Source organism: Saccopteryx bilineata, chromosome 1, assembly GCF_036850765.1.
Source record: "Saccopteryx bilineata isolate mSacBil1 chromosome 1, mSacBil1_pri_phased_curated, whole genome shotgun sequence".
Taxonomy (NCBI): domain Eukaryota; kingdom Metazoa; phylum Chordata; class Mammalia; order Chiroptera; family Emballonuridae; genus Saccopteryx; species Saccopteryx bilineata.
In genome coordinates this window covers 17182312-17206642 of record NC_089490.1, presented here as the reverse complement: position 1 = coordinate 17206642, position 24331 = coordinate 17182312, and the positions used below count along the sequence as shown (strand labels likewise).

General features: G+C 49.1%; 1 protein-coding gene across 2 annotated transcripts in view; it reads left to right on the top strand.

Annotated features, from left to right (window-relative positions):
- The window catches only part of KIF6 (kinesin family member 6), a 403829-nt gene that overhangs the window by 309356 nt on the left and 70142 nt on the right, over positions 1–24331 (top strand). For both annotated transcript variants that reach the window (XM_066252931.1, XM_066252930.1), the window contains exon 15: positions 7698–7753. In XM_066252931.1, coding sequence (XP_066109028.1) covers positions 7698–7753 — 56 coding nt within the window. The remainder of the gene's footprint in view (positions 1–7697; positions 7754–24331) is intronic.

The following is a 24331-nucleotide window of genomic DNA, read 5'->3' as shown; positions in this document are numbered from 1 at the left end:
CATATGTGCCTTCACCGGGGGCTCCAGCAGACCGAGTGACCCCTTGCTCAAGCCAGCGACCTTGGGCTCAAGCTGGTGAGCCTTGCTCAAACCAGATGAGCCTGCTCTCAAGGTGGCGACCTCGGGGTTTCGAACCTGGGTCCTCCATGTCCTAATTCAACACTCTATCCACTGTGCCACTACCTGGTCCGATGTATGAGCCAATTTTTAAGCTGATTTTTCAGTAGAAGACAATGGCAATTGAAAATCACTGCATTTTCAAGCATGCCTCAGCCTTATAGGATATACTAATAAGAAGGGAAGCTGGAAGCCCTGCGCCAGGCAGGCAAACACCCGTGCCTGGGCACCCACAGCTAACTCTGTGGCTGGTCTTTCACACACACCGAATCTCTCACCCAGGGTGCCATCAAATAACAGGAGAAGCAGTGGACTGTCGGGATTAACTGCAGTGAGGAAGAAGTCCTTGATGATGTGAACTGAACCAAGACAATCACCTTTTCCTCCGCTGGGGCCTTAGACACGGACTCTAAACCCAGCAAATCTCCTGGCACCATCTGGAGGTGACATCCATGATGAATAGGAGTCCCCTGGTTCCTATTAGTGTTCAGTTTTAACCTTTATTATTTTTTCTTTTCTTTTCTTTTAATTTATACCTGACTCCTGATCTAGAAATATAAACTCTGAGAGCAGAGATTAGATGAGAATCTTCTCAGCCTCCCCCGGTTTTTAAAACAGCACCAGCCTAAGGATATGAGACTCAGAAAACATTCTTTTGCTTGAGAATGACGATTTGAAATTGACTTTGGGAAATCCTTGCAGTCAGGAGAAGTGCTTGAGCATGCTATGCTAGATCTTTCTAGAAGTAGGTTAAGGCAGTGACGGGCGCCTAGGGAGGCAGGGAAAGAACTTCTCAGCAGTGGACCAGAGAGGCAGAAATATGTGAGACGCAATAGAAAAAGACATTGGTGTTTAAAAGCAGGAGGGAAGTGAAATGTGTGACTTCACTGCAATGCAGCGGAGGTGGCCAAGGCACCGTGTCCGGGACAGGCCGACGGGGAGTCGCGCAGTACGTGGGGTGACACCGATCACAGGCATACGCGCAGGAGTGGGGTTCAAATAACTTAGCAACCGGTTCTTGGCCCTAATGACTGTTTTTTTGTTTGTTTGTTTGTTTTTGTTTTTTGGTGGGTTTTTTTTTTTTTTAATATTTTTCTGAAGTTGAAAACGGGGAGGCAGTCAGACAGACTCCCGCATGCGCCTGACCAGGATCCACCAGGCATGCCCACCAGGGGGCAATGCTCTGCCCATCTGGGGCATTGCTCTGTTGCAACCAGAGCCATTCTAGCGCCTGAGGCAGAGGCCACAGAGCCATCCTCAGTGCCTGGGCCAACTTTGCTCCAATGGAGCCTTGGCTACGGGAGGGGAAGAGAGAGACAGAGAGAAAGGAGAGGGGGAGGGGTGGAGAAGCAGATGGGCGCTTCTCCTGTGTGCCCTGGCCGGGTATTGAACCCAGGACTCCTGCACGCCAGGCCGACGCTCTACCACTGAGCCAACCAGCTAGGGCCCCTAGTGACTGTTTAAAGCTGGGGTTGAGAACCTATGGCTTGCGAGCCAGATGTGGCTCTTTTGATGGCTGCATCTGGCTCATAGACAAATCTTTAATAAAAAAAATAATAACGTTAAAAAATATAAAACATTCTCATGTATTACAATCCATTCATTTCCTATTGCTCATGTTCATGGTTGCGGGTGGCTGGAGCCAATCACAGCTGCCCTCCAGAACAACACTAAATTTTTATTGGATAATGCATAACGTACACAGATCATTGTATGGCTCTCATGGAATTACATTTTAAAATATGTGGCTTTCATGGCTCTCTCAGCCAAAAAGGTTCCCAACCCCTGGTTTAAAGTATAATAAAAAAAAGATATACCAAAAGGTAGTTTATTATTTTATGCATTTAATACTTAAATAAGAACAATAAAAGAGGTACACAAAACTAGATTATGTTATAAGAAAGAGTTTTTAAATATTAATGAAAAAATACTAAATAATACCTGACCAAAAAACAATAAGACTGTTATTTAAGACATTTTCATCTTGCTTCTTGATTGGCGTCCTTATTTGCAATGTTTTCCCCCTATGGACGGAATGAACACGACGAGGAGCGATTAGAACACGCTGTTGTGCAGACGTTAAAAAAGTGAGGAATGTCAGTTTCTGTTTTCCGCATTGGGTGGCTGCCTGGGTGTCCCCCTTAGAGAGAGCCCTGATGACAAATGCCATTTTAGCAGCCGGTTCACCAAGCTCAACAAAAAATCAGGTATTGGTTCTGCCGAACCGGTGTGAACCAGCTGAATCCCACCACTGCTTACATGGTCCTGGAAAGTTGTCCAGAGGAAGAGACAGCTCGGCTGAAACCGAGGGGTTAGATAGGAATTAGCCGGAGCGAGAGAGAGGTCCCTGGCAAAGGGAACAGCCCCCCCGGTGAGATAATCTGACACCTGATGGATCAGAGAACGGTTTGGACAAGCCTGGAAGGTGGGGGGCTGTGCACCAGGGGAGACGCTGGAGAGACCAGCGCGAGCTGGAGTACGGCAAGGTCGGGGCCCGGTGGGGGGGGGGGGGGCGGGGGCGAGGGCGGGGGGGGGGGGGGGAGACGGGACCCAGTTGGCAGTGTTAAGAAATTTAGGCTTCACCCTGATGTCAGGGGGAACCCGGAAGGGTTTTAAGCAGAAGATGAACTGATCCAGTTTGCTCTTAAGAAGTCTCATTCAGGCTGAAACGGGGAAGTACCTGAAAGCAGCCACTATGAGTGCGGGGAGCCACGCAAGTAGTCCTTAAAGTGCCTGGGGGAGAGATGGCGGCTTCTTCACCAAGGCCAAGTGAAAGTATAGCTAACGGGATGCTATGACAGACGCTGAGGGTGCAGAATAGATGGGCCCTGGGACCGCGTGAAGGGGCCGATGGGGACAGAGACGAAGGGGGGTGTGCGGGCTCCCGGCATGCACGGCGTGAGGTGTGCCCTGTGATGAGACGAGGAAAGGAGGGAGGCTGCAGGGAAGGTAATCAATTCTGCTTTGGAGTCAGTGAGTTTTAATTATCTGCAGAGTGTCCAATGAGCAGCTGGAAAGGCAGGAAATAAGCAGGGCTGAGGTGGAGGTCACAGATGAGTCACTGGCACGGGGACGGGGTTGGGACCAAACCTGCAGAAGACCCTGCAAGGGAGACTGAGAAGGAGCAAGCAGCCAGGGGGAGCCAGGTGACGTGGCACGGGAGCCAGTGAAGGAGAGTTTCGTTCGCTCTGGGGTCGGTGCCGGGCGCACCGAGAACGATTCCGACCTGGCAAGGCTGGATGTCACGGGAAGCCAGGTGTGAGAGCACAGCCTGACTGTGTTCTCCTTCCCTTCGCAAACCCCGGCTGCACCCACGACAGGCGTTTCCTGTGTGCTGAACGGAGCGGCTGCCAGCCCCGCCCTGGCACTGTCCCCAGCAGCACTGCGCTCTCCAATGAGGGCACAGGGCGGGCACTCCCTTACAGGAACGCTTTGGCACCAGCAGAGACCCTGGGGACTCATAGGAGGTTCTGGTCGAGTCACAGAGCCTTCTGCCTGGCCCTGGAGTAGGCCGCGCCTCCCCAGCCGGGAGCAGCAGTCAGCCGGGGCACGTGCGTCTTTCAAGGTCAGGGTCAAAGGCTCCTCCTGGGCCAGGCTGGGTGAGCAGAGCTTAGTCTTGGGCAGGAGGAAGGGACGGAGTGGGACTGAGGGAGATGGCGGGGGGAGGGGGCGGCGTGGAGAGGCAGGGAGGTCAAGGAAGAACCAGGACTTGGCAGAGTGGGGGTCACCCTCCTTCTCAGCTCTTTGGTCCACCTCCTTTCCCTTCTCACCTCCCTGCCTCCCTACACACTCTGCCTCTTCTCGCTCAGGGCTGGGCTTCCTTAGGAAAGTCTGTCTTGACAACCAGGGGTCAGGAACACGTGCAGGTGGGCTGGCTTGGAGAGGTGACAACTGTGGGGTCTCATGAAGACGGAACAGCCCTCAGCCCAACACGTCAGTGGGTAGACCCTCTTCAGCCTGGCACGGGGCTACAGAGGAGAAGCTGGACAGCCCTCCATGTCCCCCTCAGTGTCTGCCAGGCCTGAGTGGCTCTTTGGAGAGCATGGACCACAGCACTAAGCAGCTCCCTCTGCGGCGCCCCCGGGCCCCCCTGGGCACTTCCCACCTCCGAGGCGGTAGGCTGGGGGCGGGGAGTGGGGCGGCGCCCCCGGGCCCCCCTGGGCACTTCCCACCTCCGAGGCGGTGGGCTGGGGGCGGGGAGTGGGGCGGAGTGGGGCGGCGCCCCCGGGCCCCCCTGGGCACTGCCCACCTCCGAGGCGGTGGGCTGGGGGCAGAGAGTGGGGTGGAGTGGGGCGGCCGCCCCCCCGGGCCCCCCTGGGCACTGCCCACCTCTGAGGCGGTGGGCTGGGGGCGGGGAGTGGGGTGGAGTAGTGCGGTGCCCCCCTGGGCACTGCCCACCTCCGAGGCGGTGGGCTGGGGGTGGGGAGTGGGGCCGAGTGATGCGGCCAAGGACGTCGCCCTGTCCGCCTGCCCCGTCTTCCCTTTTCTGTCTCTACCCGCTTTCTTCCGGCACGGGCGTGAACGTCAGCACCCCCGCAGACGTGCTCTTGCATTTTCATTGTTCTGAAGCTGCCAAACTCTGACAGCACTGGCAGGAGGGGAGTCGTGCACTGAGCAACGGAGGACCGTCCAGTCCCATGGAGTCCTAAGCACTGCAGGTGGACAGCGTGGCCCTCAGACAGTGCTAGCCCCCTACTTGGCAGAGATTAGAGTATGAAGATGGTCCTCATCTTCTTTTTTTTTTAACTATTTATTTTATTTTATTGATTTTAGAGAGAGGATGGGAGAAAGAGAGGGAGAGAGAGGGCAGAGAAAGAATGAGAAGCATCAGTTCGTAGTTGCTTCACTTTAGTTGTGCACTGATTGCTTCTCATCTTGACGAGGGGGCTCCAGCCAAGCCAGTGACCCCTTGCTCAAGGAAGTGGCCTTCGGGCTCAAGCTGGCGATCTTGGGATCATGTTGACGATCCCACGCTCAAACTGGCGAGACTGCACTCAAGCCAATGAGGCGGCACTCAAGTCGGTCACCTCAGGGTTTCGAGCTGGTGACCTCAGCGTTCTGGGCCAGTGCTCTCGCACAGTGCCACCACCGGTCAGGGATCGTCTTCATCTTCTGAGTGGCCTGGACCGAACCTCAGATGACGGTCGCCCAGCAGACAAAGGCCCGTGTGAGCCCACTGAGCCCAGCCAGGGGACCTACGTGTCATATGAATGTTTGCTGGACTGCATTCAGTCTGAATGGCATCAAAAGGACCGGTACTCGTCTCTGGGAAGTGGCAGGCCCTAGCTGGAGAGTGGACAAGCACGATCTAGAACAGGGGTCCCCAAGCTACGGCCCGTGGGCCACATGCGGGCTCTCTGAGGCCATTTATCTGGCCCCCGCCGCACTTCTGGAAGGGGCACCTCTTTCAGTGGTGGTCATGGATGCATCCTGTGCTCCTGGAATACTGTATGTGGAGGCCCCGCAAAGCGCGGCGTCGCTTACGTACAGCACTACTTCCGGTGACGTGGGACGCACGCGTCACAGCTCCGGAAGCACATCATATCACTTGTTACGGCTAGCAGTGACAAATAGGGAACCGGACATTGACCATCTCACTAGCCAAAAGCAGGCCCATAGTTCCCATTGAAATACTGGTCAGTTTATTGATTTAAATTTACTTGTTCTTTATTTTAAATATTGTATTTGTTCCTGTTTTGTTTTTTTACTTTAAAATAAGATATGTGCAGTGTGCATAGGGATTTGTTCATAGTTTTTCTTATAGTCCGGCCCTCCAACAGTCTGAGGGACAGTGAACTGGCCCCCTGTGTAAAAAGTTTGGGGACCCCTGATCTAGAATGAGCCTAAATACCTTTTCGTGAAGGAACCAGGACCGCAGCCCCAAGAAACCTAGCATTAAAGGAGAATGTAGTCCCCTTCCCTGGAAACCTCCCCCGTCTGTGGTCACAGGCCAAGGAGACAGATTCGGAAAACAGCAGTGACGTCCTTCACACTTGTTTCCATCAAGGACAAAGCAGTGTGGCCCTCCGGCCTCCACTGGTGTTGATCCCCTGCCTGAGGTGACCTCCTCTCCCGCTTCCTCTCATGGGACCCTACCCAACTGAGCCGGCTGGGGGTGAACCAGCCTTAATCTGGTCTTTCTGGGACCAAGAATGGCTTGAGAGGTGGGGAGAGGCTGGGGGAGGGGAGGGGATAATTAAAATCAAATTGGCCAGATATTGAAAATTAATGACCTAGGATGGTGGATATGTATATGGGGGTTCATTCTGTTATTCTATTTTGTGTGTATGTGGAAATTTTCACCATAAAAGTTTTCTTAAAAATCCTATGCACTCCTAAAAGCCAGGTCGATCCTCCCTTATACATGAGCTTTCCTGACTCACGGGCAGGCCCTCCCCAGTCACGCTAATGTCACGGCCAGTGCCCCACACACACTAGCACAGTGACACCATAGCCATAGATTATGTACTGTATTTGTTTCATGGATTTTCAGTTGCCTCTTAAATTTCACGGCAACAAGAAGACAACTAACATTTCGTATGGTCCTGGACCGCGTGCTTCTAATGTAGACCTTATCCTACACCAGGCCTCCGGCTCCCCATGGAGGACTCATGAATATTTGCTGGCAAATATAGAGAAATCATTTAGTAATCATCAGCACAACCATCTGGTGGACAAGGAGACAGCCACCGAAGATAATGGAGAAGTGTCTAAAGATATGAGGGAAGACATATTTTAATGCTAAGTGAAAAAAAAAATCAAATCACAAAACCATATGAATGGCATGATCATAACTCTGTAAAAAACGTGCTAGAAAAAAAAGACTGGAAAGATCTCAAAATGTGTTTATTTCTGGGTTGGGGATTAAAATCTCTTTTTATTTCCTTCTTGATTTTATATTTTTCAAAATGTGGTTTAACATCATCTATAACAGGAGTCAGCAAACTTTCCCTGCGAAGGGTCAGACAGGAACCACTTTCAGCTTCCCGGGTCATATGGCCTCTGTCCCGTCTCCTCAGCGCCGCCCTGGTGGCAGGAAAGCAACCACGGGTAGACAGTGTCTTAAGTGTGGGCTTGGCTGTGTCCCCACAGCTCTGTGTGCGGAAACAGGTGGCTGGCTGGATTTGTCTCACAAACACCTGCAGCGCTCTGAGCTCCAATACATGACTTGATACTCAGAGAAGAAAAGTTATGTAAGTTACATGAAGTATGTTTCCTTTGACTGTAACTGTTAGACCCCAATACTATGGCGCACACGCCCAGAACGCTCACGGTCACACTGTAGTCTGGTGCCCTGCACTATAAAACGCTAGAACCTGAGAGTCATGTGTTAGCGAATATGCAAATGAAAATTCTGTGCCAGGGAGAGGAGTGAAAATCCACGGTACCAGTGACGAACGCAAAATCTATCTCTGTTTTAAACCTACTGTATTTCATTCGTTTAGATTTTCTTTTACCTTTTAATAAAGTTCTATACAATATTTGAGACCTCTCAGAAATCTCTTATTTTTAAAACATAATTTAAGATAAGAGATAAAAAGTTAAACTCTCATTTTTTTTTTTTCCTTTCTTTTCTCCAGATTTTCGGAAGCAAAGGCCCTGGGTGAAAACATAAACGAAGCAAGGAGAAAGATCGGTAAGCAGACCATCTTCTGCTCTTCGGCGAGCCTCTCACGGGCCATTTTCCTGGGGAAAACCGAGTCACGGAGTGCCTCCCAACAGCCCCGGAGCCTGGCTCGAGCGGCGCCCGGCCGAGGACGCGCTTTGAGAGTGTCTTCCCTCAGAAGCGTGCCACCCCTCCCCTTGCCCACCGGGAAGAGAGATTTCTTTTGTCTGGGACTTGAAATCCCCCCCCCCCCCCCCGCCCGACGCAGACCTGAGCTCTAGCATCCCAATGGGAAAGTTGAGCTTTTCCCAGGCGTCTCTCAGCAACAGCTCAGCTGCGTCACCACAGGATCACAGAGAGAGTCCAGCCTGGCCAGTGCTATGAAACACTTCTCCATGCACCCCCACCCCCAAAGCTTACACTTAGCATTTTGGCTCAGGTGCTCATTTTTCAGCACTGGCTGTTCTGTAAAGTCAGTGGGAGAATGGGACCCAACAATGAGCCCGCGCGCCTTCCCAGGCTGCGGGCTGCTGGGGTGCTGAGCGGGCTCCCCCACCCTGGGCGAGCCCCCTGGGAACGGTCAGGCTGGAGCCAGAGGCAGGCTCAACAGAGGGACTCCTCCGATCTCTGTCAGAGCCAGAGGAAAGGTGCCTTTCATTCTGAGCAAGAAGGCACGAGGAGGGTCCATCTCCCGGGCAACCCACGGAGGCTCCATCTCCCAGGCAGGAGCCGCTCCGCTGAGGGGTCCCCTGAGCCTTGGCCACTGTGGGGGGGGGGGCAGAAGTTACTAGCCTGTTCACAGCTGGTTCTCTGAGTCCTTCTCACCTCCATCCTCCTCCCTTCCTAAATGAGGATGGGACATGTAAAGCCAGTAGCCATGGCCACCATCACAGCCGCCTGGCCCTTGCAGGTTCGAATTTGATTCAGACAGATGGTAATGAAACAACAGAGCCAAGAACTAGTGGGCCATTAGCTTTAATCCTAGCTCACACCTGGCGGGCAAGAAATACACACAGTGGGAAAACACTTCCCTTTCCATTCAGGGCTTCGAAAGCCACTGACTTATCCGAGTTTCCTAGAATCAAAGGTTTCTAGCTCACCAGCCTTATTCACCTCTGTTCCCCATCTCCTTCTCTCTGCACAAACTCTGCACACACTGGCTTCTCCTTCAGCACTCCACCATCTTGGCTGCTTCTCCTCTCCTCCACGTGGCCTTTCTCTGCTCTCTCCTCTAAAGCTAATCTCAGGAACTGAGAGAGAGCAAGCTCCAGGTCTGCCCCATTTTATAGTGTAGAAATCAAAACCTTTGATCCAATACACAAACAAGGAAGTCTCTGATACAAAGTCACTTAGGGTGGGAAAGGCTAAGCCTTAAAACTAAGCCTTAGGCTATAACGACCCTGCCTGCTTACAGACTGTCCCCCACACCCAATGCCAACTATAAGTGAGCAAACCTATATATCATATTTACAAACTTACCTGACCAACAGGACAAAAGCCACTCTGGATGTCCTTTTTAGCCTTTTCTACAAAATGGTAGCCTCGGGTTGTTTCATTGGTCTGGATGGGAAGGGCGGAGGCAGCCAAGCCTGCACCAGACCGGGATTCTTACCCTGAAGTCCAGGATCCCGGACGGGGGCGGTGCGCCTTCGTGTTTACTAACCTCCAGCTGCAGCTTAGCACGGCCGGCGGCCGGCCACGGGAGGATTGGCAGCAGCGGCCACCGTGGGCTCAGACGTTTCCATTTCATAGCTCAGTCGGCAGACGTTGTAAAACGTCTCTATGCTCACCAGCACCTCAAAACCACGGTCGTTATGAAACTCGCCATTAGACCTGATTCTTCTCATGTGTTTACCTAACAGCACATAGATATTTCTGTATCAAAAGAGTTTTAAATATTTGAGAACTATTTGACTATCATTGGTTTCTCTTAAAACCCTATGTAAAACTCCTCTCTCTTGGCCTGGACCCCACGCCCCTAAAACCGCATGAAAAATGGGAGCGAGGAGCGTGTGCATTTTTCTGGAGACGGTATTCATAGTTGAGCCGATTCTCAAAGGGATCGGTGATCCAAACTATAAGGAGGTTGATCGGGCGGAAGGCAGACACCCTGCCGAGGAGCAGCCCCGTCCCCATCCCAGCAGTGCCGCAGGGCAGTGCTGACCTGCCCAGCCACTGGCCACCGCCACGGGGGCTGGGAGGGCGGGGTGGGGCGGCAGGGGGCAGTGGGTCAGCCGACTTGTCAGCGTGTCCTGACTCAAAGGACCCAACGGTCTGTTTTCAATTCCTGAGGAAATTAGAAAGATCTTTTATAAATTGCTTCTCCACGAAAAGTATATAGAGTATAAGGTTTTGCTCTTGAAAAATAAATACCTCACTCTCCAAGCCAAAATAAAACTGTCCCCACACTAATGAAATAGGCCACTGATGGAAGGCCCTATGACCTATGCTAATATACTCCGCTTTCCACTTAGTGCTCTGGGTCGCTGTCACAAACCAGTCGAAATTCTCCCCGGCGTTGGTGCAGTAGCGTATGGTGACACGTGCTTGAGAGCAGGCAGGTGGGAGGCTGCCCTGCAGCCAGGCAGGGTGGGGTGGAGGTGGGAGGCTGCTGATCTCCGCAGAGGACGTCTATAACTCCGGATATGCTGGCAGAAGCCCTGCACAAGTAGACCTTTGTTTTTGTTTGTTTGTTTGTTTCTGGAAGCTAACAGTGTTGAGATAGATGCATCCACTGCTAAGGAGAAAGTGGCTAGTCCAGTGGTGCTAACAAAGCCAAAGTCACTCTTCATTTAAGCAAATAGCAGACTAACAGCCGTCTTCTAGCCGTACTTCCGTCCAATGAGCTCTTGATCCAAGGAGGCCCAGGTGAGTGCGTCCCTGAGGCTCAACCCCGTTACCGAACAAGCCCCTCCTGGTGCTGAGCCACAGGGAGGAACCCACCCCCACTGCCCCTCAGATACAAGGTTAAGAGTAAGGAGGTACAAGGTGGAATTCGTACACAGGTTTAAAATCTCCAAGGTAACCTTGAAGGAAACTGGTTTTGGGAGATTTATGACATTACTAAGTCATAAATCTTTAATTTCTTCTTAGGGAGAAACTAAATCAAGGGAAAATTTTCAGTCCCTAATGAGTCCTTCAGTGAATCTAGGAGTCCGGAGGCGGGAGCACGGCACGATGTCCCGTGATGGACACGGGATGATGACTCAGCTTGGCTCCCGGACTGTGCCCCATCTCGCCTCTGGACCCCGGGGCAGACGTGGTGCTCGGGGGCCCGGGCCAGGGCCTGCCGAGAGGAAATGAGAGCTCTGTGTGTGTGAACCGCCGATCGGCCGGCCCACGTGCTTAGAGTTTAGTTTGCCGCTGTCTTTTCTGGTAGTCTGACTTTTCTCTGACATTGTGATCTAGAGCCGCTGCTTGGATTTCATTCTCAAAAATCCCTGAGGGGGTATCAGTCCAGCAGTGACCACATAATATCTATTTCTACCTGGTATAACCAGTACATCTAAAACTTTCATAGTGTTTGCTTTTCTTATAGCAAGCCACCCCAAGCTAGGTAGATAAACTCATTTTTTTTATTATTATTTTATTTTATTTTACATGAGAGGTGGGGAGATAGTGAGGCAGACTCCTGCATGCGCCCTGACTGGGACCCACCTGGCAACCCCATCTTGGGCTGATGCTCAGTACCGAGCTATTTTTAGCACCAGCGGTTGATGCACACCAATGGAGCTATTCTCAGCGCCCGGGGCCGTGCTCTAACCAATCAAGCCACTGGCTGCAGGAACGGAAGAGGGAGAGCAGGGGGAGAGGGAGAGGGGAGATGGTCGCTTCTCCTGTGTGCCCTGACCGGGAGGGACATCCGTACACTGGGCTGATGCTCTACCCACTGAGCCACCAGCCAGGGCCAAACTAGGTAGATAAACTCTTGACACAAAATGCTTTTTTGTTCTTTCTATACATTATTTACATTAATCCTGATGTTGAAACAAGTTAAGATCAGAAAGGGAAGAATAAAAAAATAATAATAGAATATTTGTTTGCATAGGAGAGTCCTTCTCATTGTACTGTATTTACCTGTTCGGTCCCCAAGAGCTTTTCATCAGGTGGGCTGTGTTTCGAACATGTTCATATACACCCTGAATCTACCTATTATATCTCTAAAAAACTGCCTTTGAGCCCAAACTGTAGGAAAAGAAATAAACTGCTTTGGAGATTGGTAGCAAAAACCAGACCATTTTTCACTCATTAGAATTCTGGCAGCAGCGTCCCTACACCAGCGCTCTGCCCTGGCAGCACTGTCTTTGGCAATGCCGGACAATGAACGGCTGTTCCTTGGCACAGAGCCCGTCCCCTAGACCAGTCCAGGAGCCAGCTGCTTTGGAGGCAGGTGAAAGGGTTTGACTGACACCTCTTGGCCCATCTGCGTCTCCATAGACCTGTCCAGGCCAAAGTGGAAGCTAACATCACGGGATGCTGTCCAGAAGCGTCTTCACCAGTGCGCCAGTCGGAGCTCGGTTCAGACAGCACAGGAGATGGCACCGCCGGGGCTGTTGGCGAGAGGCGGAGAAAACCGGCCAGCGCTAGAAAAGCTAACCAAACGCTCTGAGAGTTTTCTTTCTCCCACTCCAGATCCAGAGAAGGATCCCAGCCCACCGTCTGAACAAGACGCCTTTTAAAAAACTGTTTCTCTCATTTATGTGGGATTTGGGAAAATCAGATCTGGGTCTCTATCGGCAGAATAAATAAGGCCATTTTTCAGTTTTATGCATTTCCCAGCCGGGAAACATAGCTGTAAGAGAACCTCGGTGACCTGATGTCACACAGAGGGACCAATAACCGGTAACTAACTCATCCTTAAAACGATTCGAAAAGGAAGAAATGACTTTCAATTCTATTGAATAAGAGAGTTGATCATGTAAAAAGACATTTTGCCCCCAAAAGGGTGAATAAATGGATAGAGATTCTAGGAACCTTTAAAAATCTTTAAAAATGGGTAGATAGGCATCTTTCTGAGATGGCTCGGGGCATCAGGAGATGAAAAGAGCAAAGCTGATTTCTTAAGGTCCTGTCGGTAACAATCTGAAAGGTTGAAATTCCAAGACATGTATGTGGTTATCTGAACCAGCATGACTGATGTCTTCAAGGAATTCATTGAATGCATCTTTGTCATCCTGGGGATCAAACAAACAAACAAAAAAGGATTTGAGCTAGCTGGAGGGCTGTGGAGTATATTAACTGACAATAGGTGACACTAATAATTGCCATGGATAAGAGAGGGAAACAATGATTGGAAAATCAGAAAAAAATATAAATAAAAAGGTGGTTGGCTGCCTCCCAAGAGTCCCGACGGTGTGGTCCTAACTTAGTAAGTGAAACTGCATCCGGGATCTACACCTAGCTGGCTGATTCATGTCAATCAACTCACTGTAAACCAGAGAGGCAATTTTAAAATATACCATGGAAGGTGTTCTTTTATAAACAAGAACTCTTCAACTCCCTTCATCCGGGGCATCTCCCCCCAGGGAACCAAATGGACTAGTTATTGGAAGGCTAGTAAACGGGCATGTCCAAGCACAAAGGAAATCAAAGCAGACAGAAGTAGAGGTTCCGAGAGCTAGATTCTCAAGGTCACGGTGACGCCTCCCCAGGCGTGCACTGTCCGCAGCAGCGGATACCCCCAGAGCAATCGCAGTCCACTTCCAGGCAGCCCAGCCCCCGCCTGGGCACAATGCCCCTTTCTCCAGGAAAGATAAAACAGCACTGATGTTAAGCTTCTACTGACTAAACTACAATTATATCCCGCTCCTGCCTCTCAGGGTGAACCCCAAGTCGTGTTGGTAGTGTTTTGGGTCCTAGAAACAGCTGCTTTTCGTTTGATAATCTTTGGGTTACCAGAAATAGAAACCCAGTGAGCTAGCTCAGGCTTAGGCTGCCTGTGTGGTGATGACAAGGGTCCACCATCAAGATACAATAATAAGATCTGAGACCCCTCCAGGCTGGGAGGGAAGCCAGATCCAGCCTCCCCCCCCCCGGGGGGGGCACCAGGAGCCAGGGTGGCTCCAAAGCTCACCCACGCCGCCCTCGGGGCCCCTTGCTCCCTCTGCGCCTGTCTGCTCCGCAGCCTACTGGCCCTGCCGACCACAGGCTGGCTCCCTCAGGGTCCACTCCAGCCCCCGCTGTAACCTGAAAGCACCTTCGAACATTCTGTCCCCAAAGCTAGTGAATTAATTATGTGCTTGTTTCTTAGCTCCGTGTTATGAGAAACAGAACGTGACTGGCCCAAGTGATCTTTTCTAAAAGGTCTTACAGACAGCAGCTGCTTAAGACTGTGCTGTCTTTGGGTCCGAGACCCACCTCCGGTCCAGACAGCTGCGGCCAGGGAGGAAGAGAGGTCTCGAGTTTCGGAAAGTGGCCAAGGAGGCAGCACAGAGCACGGCAGGGCAGGTTTATCTTTCCTAAAGCAGATGCGTAGCAACAGCACAATGATTGACACCCCGTGTCCTCTAGGTTTTCATCTCACAGGGAGCTGTGCGTGCGAAGATCCTCACTGGTTTAGCTCTCGTAAGGTGACACCAGTTTCTTTATTTCCAGGTTCTCAAGGAAGCACCTGGCCGTCCCCTTGTTGTTTTACCAACAGTAATAGTGACCAGTCTTTGCAAAGTGCATTATAGTCCGCAGGGTTTTATCTTATTATTTTCAATACTTTCAACTCCATTGATATTTTCTTTTACGACTTCCTCCACTGCTTTTGTATTTATTATTGTAACGGTAATAATGGTAGGTTGTTCATTCATTGCCTGGTAGTCCAGTAGTTAATACCTTCCTAAATTTCCTTAGAGTTTTTTTATTATTATTATTATTCTATTTTTCCCACTCAACTCGTTGAGGATTTATTGCGGAATATGGCATAAGCCGAGGCTCTAAATGGAATCTCTTTCAAAGGACCAATTTTCCCAACACCTATTTCGTTTAATGAAATGCCTTAAAATAACATTTGTCTCCCTTAGAAGAGAGTCATTTCAGATTTTCAGAAGGCAGCTGACGCATTCTAATCTCATCATAAAGAGTAATGTGCACCTTTGACATGGTACGTTTCATACAAGTATTTTAAAAATGACTTGCCAGAGATACTCTTATCTAGGTATCAGAATTACCCTGCAGAAAAATGCCAACTTTTATATGTAAAGTGGCAAGTTAGTGGCCGGGAGAGGCAGGGGTGTGTGTGTGTGTGTGTGTGTGTGTTCGTGTTCGTAAGGGGGTGGACCCTCCCCGCTGAGGGGGGACGGGAGGGAGACTGTCTTTGAATAGGGCAGCAGAAGCTGGGCTCAGCAGTACTCATCCTCCAAGGGAAGATGGTTCACATCATGTTGTTTCACTTCTAAGGAGACAAGATGTATTTCATCATGCTATGCTGATTTAAAGGGAACCGACTCGCTGCGGCTGGGGTAGGGGTGGGAGTCGGGGCTCCGCCAGCGATGCTGGACGGGGGAGAGCTGAAAATAGCAGAGGTTTGGCTGCGACTACTCCTGACCGCGGTGAAAACACCGATGCGTCCCGTGCTGAAAACCACCAATAGTTTTCAAACACCAGAGACCGCGTGGGGCTGGGAGTGTCCCTCGCCCACAGCGGCCGCTCTGCCCAGGGTGGAGATGGCCCTGGCTGGTCCTCGTTTCGGGTATTGATGTGACCTGGCGGACCAGCCCGGCTCTCTAGTGCACAGTCGGTACCACGACTTCCTTCTTTCAGCGAGCCTACAAAGACACGTGTATAACTCCACGGTCGAACGAGCTGCGGGAGCACAGGAACAGCGTGCAGAAATGCTTGTCCATCCGCGGGGACCTGTGCTCCCCTCCCTGAAGGTGCCTGTCTGCTGCTGGCCGGCACGGAAAGGCAGAGATGCTCCCGAGCACATCCAAACCGCATCATTAATCAGGCATCTCATGAACAGAAGCCCAGCCCAGGCAGTTTGGGTGAGAAAAATAATAACAGCAGGACCCGGAGCTGCTTGCTGAACAAAGCTGGAAGGGTGGCCAGAGGCAGGGATGCTGCAGAGACCCCGAGGGCTGGTATCGATGTTTGGATGAGCCGAGGTTGCCTGAAGGGACCGGGATTCCACAGAGAAGCTGTCGCGTGCCTGAGCACAGACTTTGGGCCTGCAGGTGTCAAGGGGTTGAGTCCCCGACATAATGATAATGATAGCTACCTTTGGTAGAGATACCACTGTTATCCGCTTATTGTGCAGGAAGAAACTGAAGCCTAGAGGAGTTAATAAACATGCCCAACACTACACAACGCATACGGCGTAGAGCCACAGCTGGAACCCAGTTTCTGTTGGGTTCCCAGGACAATGCCCTCAGCTGGCCGGAAAATTCACAGCCTGGTTACGAAGGGGGTATTGGGCCCCTGGTGTGTAGGAACCCAGGAAACTCACGTGTCCTTGCTTAGTTCAAGATGATGATAAGAAGAAGGAATGGAAGCCGGTGAAGGAAGCCTCTCCCCATCTTTACTGCCGGGAAGATAGTAAAGGAGGCAGAGAGCTTGCTGGGAGGTGGACAAAGGCTAAGGCAGTCTAAGGTTGGGCAAGCCTGTCTTTCTAGGGTCTCTCCCCCGATCTGGACTTAGAAAGTTATGGAGTCATTGGAGGGTTAGTTTTTGTCTCTTTTTAATTGCTCGGGTAACTCATGGTTGTATCATATTATGGTGTAGAATGTTCAAGCACTCCCTTAATATACGTATCAAGATGTAAGAGTTCCTTTTCATATCCTCTCCCTCAGTCCCAACTGTGGCCCCTCTCCAGAAGGAAGCATTCACTTTCAACAATTCAACGCATGTCCTTCCATCCCCTCTGTGTGGAGATGGATAGATGCATGATAGATAGATAGATACGTACATACATAGATTGATCCATAGATACATAGATAGATACATAGATAGATACAGAGCTACATAGATAGGTGCTAGACAGGCAGCAGACATGTACAAAGACACCATATTTTATTGCATAAATCAGACCATAATGTACATGTTATTCTGCACTTTGCTTTACTCATTTAACAGTGAGTGTGAGTCTATTGCTCACCATTTAAGTGGAAATATTAAGTATGAATAAGCCATGATCTATTGAATTACTCTCTTGTAAAAGACATTTCATTTTCCCTCAATTGTCCTCCATCACAAACAATGCAGAGTTTTTTTTGTGTACAAATAGGTGTTTCTTTAAAATAGATGCCTAGAACTGGGGAGAGCAAGAGCAGGTGTGTAGTTTGACTTTGCAGGAGTACTCCGGTTCCCTTCCCAAAATGTTCCATTAATTTGCATTCCCATCGGAGTGTGGCCACACCTCTTCCCCTGCATCCTTGCTTATACATGATAATATCAGTCATTTTCGGTTTTGCCTGTTGGAGAGCAACAAAACAATGGTATTTCATTATTGTCCTAATTTGCATTTCCCTGACAGCTGGCGGAACGGAGTGTCTCACATCCTTTGCCCATCAGTTGGTTGAATTTCTTTTTATGATTTGTAGGTACTCCTTGTGTCCTCTGAATATTGGGCCTTTGTCTTGGAACATGTAGCAGATGTTGTCGTCTGGTCTGTCATTTATTTTAATCTTCTCTTAAGGTTTTTGGAAGAATCCTAGGAAAATTGCTTTTTTCTCATTTTTTTTTCTCTTGCAAAAGAGAGAGAGAGAAGGACAGACAAGCAGAGAAGAGAAAGATGAGAAGCATCAATTCTTCATGGCGATACTTTAGTTGTTCATTGATTGCTTTCTCATATGAGCCTTGATTGGGGGAGGGGGGCTCCAGCAGAGCAAGTGACCCCTTGCTTAAGCCAGTACCTTGGGCTTCAAGCCAGAGACCTCTGGGCTCAAGCCAGCTACCATGGGCTCATGCCTATGATCCCATGCTCAAGCCAGCGATGCTGTGCTCAAGCTGGTGAGCCTGCACTCAAGCCAGATGAGCCTGTGCTCAAGCCGGCAACCTCAGGGTTTTGAACCTGGGTCCTCTGCATCCCAGGTTTTCACTCTATTCACTGTGCCACTGCCTGATCAGGCACTTTTCTCTAATTTTTAAAAATTGCCTTGCATAAGATTGGATTGTCTACTCTTCTGTTTTTGAAATTGTTAATTAAGAGTTACCAAGGCTACCTCAGCATAACACTGCCCCGAGGAAGATATTTAAGGTAACCTTCCAGTGCCATGTTGAATAAAAATGGGATAAATGGGCAGCCTTCTCTCCTGACTGATTTTAAAGGAAAAGCCTTAAGTTTTTCATCATTTAGTATGATATTGGCTGATGGTTTATCATATATGGCCTTCATTATATTGTGGTACTCTCCTTCTATACCCATTTTATTGAGTGTTTTAAACACAAATGGATGTTGTATTTTATCAAGTGCCTTTTCTGCATCTATTGATAGAATCATATGCTTTTTGTCCTTTGTTTTGTTGATACAGTGTATTACATTGATCAGTTTACGTGTGTTGAACCATCTTTTTGTGCTCCTGGAATGAATCCCACTTGATCGTGATGTATTATATTTTTAAAATGTATTGTTGTATTCGATTTGCTAGTATTTTGTTTAGAATTTTTACATCTGTATTCATCAGAGATATTGTTCTGTGGTTTTCTTTTTTTGTGTTGTCCTTGCCAGGTTTTGGTATCAGGGTTATGGTGGCCTTTAAAGTGTGTTAAGGAGTATCTCTTTTTCTACTATTTTTTGTAAGACTTTGAGAAGGACAGGTACCACATCTTTGAATGTTTGGTAGAATTCACTAGTGTAGCCATCTGGTCCTGGACTTTAATTTTGGGAAGTTTTTTTTTATAGTTGTGTCTGTTTCCTCCCTGCTTATGAGTTTTCCACTTCTTCATGTCTCAGTCTAGGAAGATTGTATAGATCCAAGAACTTATCCATTTCTTCTAAATGGTTGGATTTGATGTCACATAATCTTTCAAAACATTCTAATATGATCTTTTGTGTATCTATGATGTCTGTGGTAATTTCTCCTCTTTCATTTTGGATTTTGTTTATATGAGTCATTTCTCTTTTTTCTGTAGTCTAGCCAGAGGTTTGTCAATTTATTGATCTTTTCAAAGAACCAGCTCTTTGTTGTATTAAATTTTTCTGTAGATTTTATTTTTGTTCTCTATTTCATTCCAAGTAAATTTAATAGACAAGGAACATCAAAGACATAAGGTTTATTAATTGGCTGCACCAATAATCTAAAGCAAGACCGGGCTGATGTTTGAAGGTTGTGAAACAATGAATTTTTGTAGAAGTAAATACCACAGTCTTATAAAAAGGAAAAAAAAAATGCCATGAATAGGAATAATGAGAATTTAGCTTCACCTCACCCCCAGTGACATTACTAGAACAAAACCTTTATTAACTCCCAGAACAGAGGTGACACCTTTTACAGAAAGGGATCCAGCACCTGAGAGGCCAGATGCCATAGTCTCGGGGGGCAGAGCTGAACTGGGGGGGACCTTTGCCCTAAAACCACTAACTAGGGTATGATGGTGACTCCATCGTCAGTTTCAAGATGACAGTGGCGGCATTACCTTTCTGCTCTTGTCCCCAAAAGGACAGGATGGATTGCAGAGGAAGGAGCCCAGAGTCAGCTTTGATTCAAAGTGCTGAAAAGCCGCAAAGCTGTTCCAGTGTTAAAGAGGAACCCATTCCAAACAGGAGGACCTGCTGAGCAGAAGGGTTGGGTGACGAGGGAACCGGCAGGTTTGGCAGCCACCTGCCTACAGGAGGTCAGCCACCTTTGTATCAGTGTTCTGGGTAACAAGCAATAAGAATTGCATTATAAAGATCGATATCCCCAAGCCAGACCTCTGGTTGATGTCTCTGCTCCGCATTCCCACTCAGAAACCTCTTCTGGGCCCTGGCCGGTTGGCTCAGCGGTAGAGCGTCGGCCTAGCGTGCGGAGGACCCGGGTTCGATTCCCGGCCAGGGCACACAGGAGAAGCGCCCATTTGCTTCTCCACCCCTCCGCCGCGCTTTCCTCTCTGTCTCTCTCTTCCCCTCCCGCAGCCAAGGCTCCATTGGAGCAAGGATGGCCCGGGCGCTGGGGATGGCTCTGTGGCCTCTACCTCAGGCGCTAGAGTGGCTCTGGTCGCAACATGGCGACGCCCAGGATGGGCAGAGTGTCGCCCCCTGGTGGGCAGAGTGTCGCCCCTGGTGGGCGTGCCGGGTGGATCCCGGTCGGGCGCATGCAGGAGTCTGTCTGACTGTCTCTCCCTGTTTCCAGCTTCAGAAAAAAGAAAAAAAAAAAAAAAAAAAAAAAAAAAAAGAAATCACTCACCCTCTTAACAGACTAAAAAAAAAATAAAAAATAAATAAATAAAGAAACCTCTTCTGAGGCCTCCTCACTGCCAGACAAAAATGTTCACGCTCTTTAGCGTAACTTTCAAAATTCTTTCTCCACGTCAATATAATTATATTAACATTCACATAACTACATGGGAGATTCGGTTGCTTGTCTTAAAAAAGAGAGAGAGAGAAAAGTAATCTTATTGTGTATATTTCTCTGCATCCTGCTTTCACTGCATCCAGAATGTCATATACGGTCCTCCAAATCAGCCGGTGTGACCATATTTCATTTTCTGATGGCTGCCTGGTATTCTACAGTATGGTTTTATCACAGTATTTTCCGTCATTTCCCAGTGGACGGGTATTTGCTTTAATTTCCACGTTTCTGCCACGCGAAGCATGCTGCAGTGAACACCCAGGCGCTTTTATTTTTAAATACTGGTGCTTTTCCTTCTGTGGAAACTTTTTCTGTAAAGGACCAGATAGTAAATAGTTTAGGCTTTGTGGGCTTTATACGATCTTAGTTGCATAGTCTTCTTCTTTTTTTACAACCCTATAAAACCGGGGAAGCCACTCTCAGCTCGCAGTCCACAGCCACAGAGACAGGCCTCAGCACAGAGCGGCCTGCCAGCCCCCGTCTGCCGGTCCTTGAAAGAGAGTCCGGAAAGGAGGGCTTCTTCCCAAGTGTGTTATAATTTTTGCCGCTTTTGTAAATGAAATATTTTTCTATTTCTTGAAATAGGGAAAAAAAATCTATTTTTTACAATGTTTTTTGTACCAGTTATCTTACCAAATTCTCTTTTTAATTTTAGTGGTGTGTTGTTGTTGTTATTTTTGCTATAGTTTCTTGAATTTTCTAAAATTGCAATTATATTTATCACAAAAGAATTTTTTTCCTGGTATATACACTTCGTAATTATTTTCTTGTCTTACTGCATGCATTAGCGCCTCTGAATCACTAGGAGCTAATAAGAGCAACAGCCTGTCCTCTCCTGGGTTCAATGAAAGTGGCTGGGGATTACACAGTTGAGCCTGACAGAACACCCCATCTGAGCATGCCCAGTGCCGCCGGACGTCACCCAGGCGCCGGCTGTCAGAACCCCTGTACTGTGAACACGAGGGAGGCGGGTCTGCAGTGCCCTGGGGGTGGGAGAGGTGGTGGAGAGACTCGGTGTTGGAGAACGGGCTGGTCGGCAGGGTCGCAGGCACACATGACTGAGGTCTGACACGGGATTAAGCACAGTACAAACAGAACCAGCTGGCGAGCTGAGTGGAGGAGGGAGACTGAGTCTGCCTGCACAATGAGGAAGGGAAATCAGGCAAATATCATGGATGTAACTCTTCAACCCTGACTCTATAAATAACCAGTGAGATGGGCATAGTCTTATTAAAAACAAAAAAACTGCCCTGGCCGGTTGGCTCAGTGGTAGAGCGTTGGCCTGGCATGCAGAAGTCCCGGGTTCAATTCCCGGCCAGGGCACACAGGAGAAGCACCCATCTGCTTCTCCACCCCCCCCCCTCCTCTCTGTCTCTCTCTTCCCCTCCCGCAGCCGAGGCTCCATTGGAGCAAAGATGGCCCGGGCACTGGGGATGGCTCCTTGGCCTCTGCCCCAGGCGCTAGAGTGGCTCTGGTTGGGGCAGAGCGACGCCCCGGAGGGGCAGAGCATCGCCACCTGGTGGGCAGAGCGTCGCCCCCTGGTGGGCGTGCCGGGTGGATCCCAGTCGGGCGCATGCGGGAGTCTGTCTGACTGTCTCTCCCCATTTCTAGCTTCAGAAAAATACAAAAACAAACAAACAAAAAAACTGTGAGGTTCCCATGTGGGCGAGTGGAACAGTCACCCTCAGCCCCGGCTCTCCTGCGGAAGGTGACCATCAGCACGTGCAGCAGCCCTCTGAGAACCAAAGAGCAGCTGGTAGCAGGCAGCTTCGGGACGGACACCAGAAGTCAAGGTGCCATCACGTTGGCCCCCGGGAAACCGTGTGGAGGCAGTAACAAGCCACCACGGCCCAGCAGACGTCTAGGACTCTGACGGAGGAAAGTCCCCCCATTCCAGCCAGAGGAGCTGAGGATGAAAAACCATGGGGAGGCTGCCCACTGCTTTTCCCTCTCTCTGCCCTCCCACTGCCTGGTCCCAGCTGTAGATAGAGTCATGGAAATGGTACGACAGAATCGAGGGGCCCGGGAGCGGGGCCCTAGGGAGTCACAATGTGTCAGGTAGATCACAGAGGGAAAGCCAGTCAAGGCAATGATTCCGCGAAGTTGTTCTTGTAAACTGTACTCACTCTCAAACTGAGCAGGCACAGATCCGAACAGCATGTCAAGGGCTCTGATAACTCTGCCATAAGGCAGACCAATGCCCAGGTCCCTTATGAGCCACTGGGTAACACTCACAGGACAAATCTGAATAGCACTGCAGAGCCTCTGAAGACAGAGCTGGCGTGGGCGCCACAGCCCACCGAAGGCTTATTGGAATCTGTGACCTGAACCTAACCAGACTGATTGTCTGCGGAAACAAACAGATGAAAATCAGCCCTCTTAAAATTTAAACAAGACCCTGAAAATGTTCAGGATGTCATCCACCATGAGATGGCATGAGAACCAGGAAAATCTCAGCTCAACGGGGGAAAAGACAATCGATGCCAACCCTACACGCTACAGTGTTAGAATTACCAGAGAAAGAGCAGCTGCTAAAACTAGACTTCAAGAATTAAGGAAGACCATCTTGAAATAAACTGAAAGAGAGCAAGTCCCAGCAAATGGACTCAAGAGAAGAATGGAGGTGACAGGGGCGAGTTAGTGAACTTAGAGCAAGAACCACAGAAGTGCTCTCATCTGAACAACAGAGAGGAAAAACACTTTTTTTCAATGAACCCGTCAGTCAGTTGTGCTGTAAGGGCAGGAGCTGAGGGGCTTTGGAGAGAGGAAGTACACGGTGGGTACTGAAGCCCAAAGTAATGCATTGTAGATGGTGCGGGATTTGAAGAAGCAGAGAAGACAGTTTAGGGTTTAGAAATTAAGGGAAAGAAGACAGATGGGCTGCATCTCGAAGGGAAGGACAAATCAAAGAAATAAATTGTGACAGAAAGACTTTTGCAGGTCTAGCTCAAGTTCTCCCAGACCGCTGCGGCCTGAGATGAAATGGCCGTCACGTTTGCTGTCACCCCTACCCCCTCTTCTGGGGTCAGCAGCTCCCCACCCTCCCGAGAGTTGCCCTTCCATTGATTTTAAGAGTCCGCCGATAGCATTTCTCATTTGCACATAACTGAGGTTTCTCAGCCCAGGTCCTGGCAGCTGTTTTCCTCGTCCCCTGCTCTGGCCTCCTCGGGCCACCTGCTGCCCAGCCAGGTGAGGACGCCACACCTCTATCCTCTGATGTCAGTGTCCACGAGGCCAGTGCCGACGTCTGTGCCGGTGCTGTCCACATTGCCTCTTGGGGCTGCTGTCACCTACGACCTGGTGTGGCCTCTTGGCACAGTGAAAGGGCAGCTTCTGGGGGTCACTGCCACCACTGATGACATCCTGGCACTCTAGACTTCTTCATCGCACCAGTATTGTTTAGCATTTATATCAGTGAAAGCTCCAGAGAAGACATGTGCAGTCAAATTGCAAATTCATACCACCATCTTAATTTTGCAAATATCTATTAAATGTAGAACCTCAGACACTGTGCCAGCTGTTGGGAAAAAAAGATGAATTGCAAATAAAATGTATTGGAAGACTATCCAAATTAAGAGAACTGAACTCAGGGTTAAAACAAACAAAATTAAATGTGATAGGAATAAATGTGAAGTTCTGCTCTTAGTATTTTAAAAAATAACGTTATAAAGTTATCCGGATTGGAAAGGAAAGAATAAAACTATCTTCATAGATGAAATAAATGGTCTTGTATACAGAAAATTCTAAAAAATTTATTTATTTTTATTTTTTATAAATAATTTTTTATTAATTTTAATGGAGTGACATCAATAAATCAGGGTACATATATTCAAAGAAAACATGTCCAGGTTATCTTGTCATTCAATTCTGTTGCATACCCATCACCCAAAGTCAGATTGTCCTCCGTCACCTTCTATCTAGTTTTCTTTGTACCCCTCCCCCTCCCCTATCCCCTCTCCCTCCTTCCCCCCTCCCATAACCACCACACTCTTGTCCATGTCTCTTAGTCTCATTTTTATGTCTACCAATGTATGGGATCATGCAGTTCTTGTTTTTTTCTGATTTGCTTATTTCACTCCGTATAATGTTATCAAGATCCCACCATTTTGTTGTAAGTGAGCCAATGTCATCA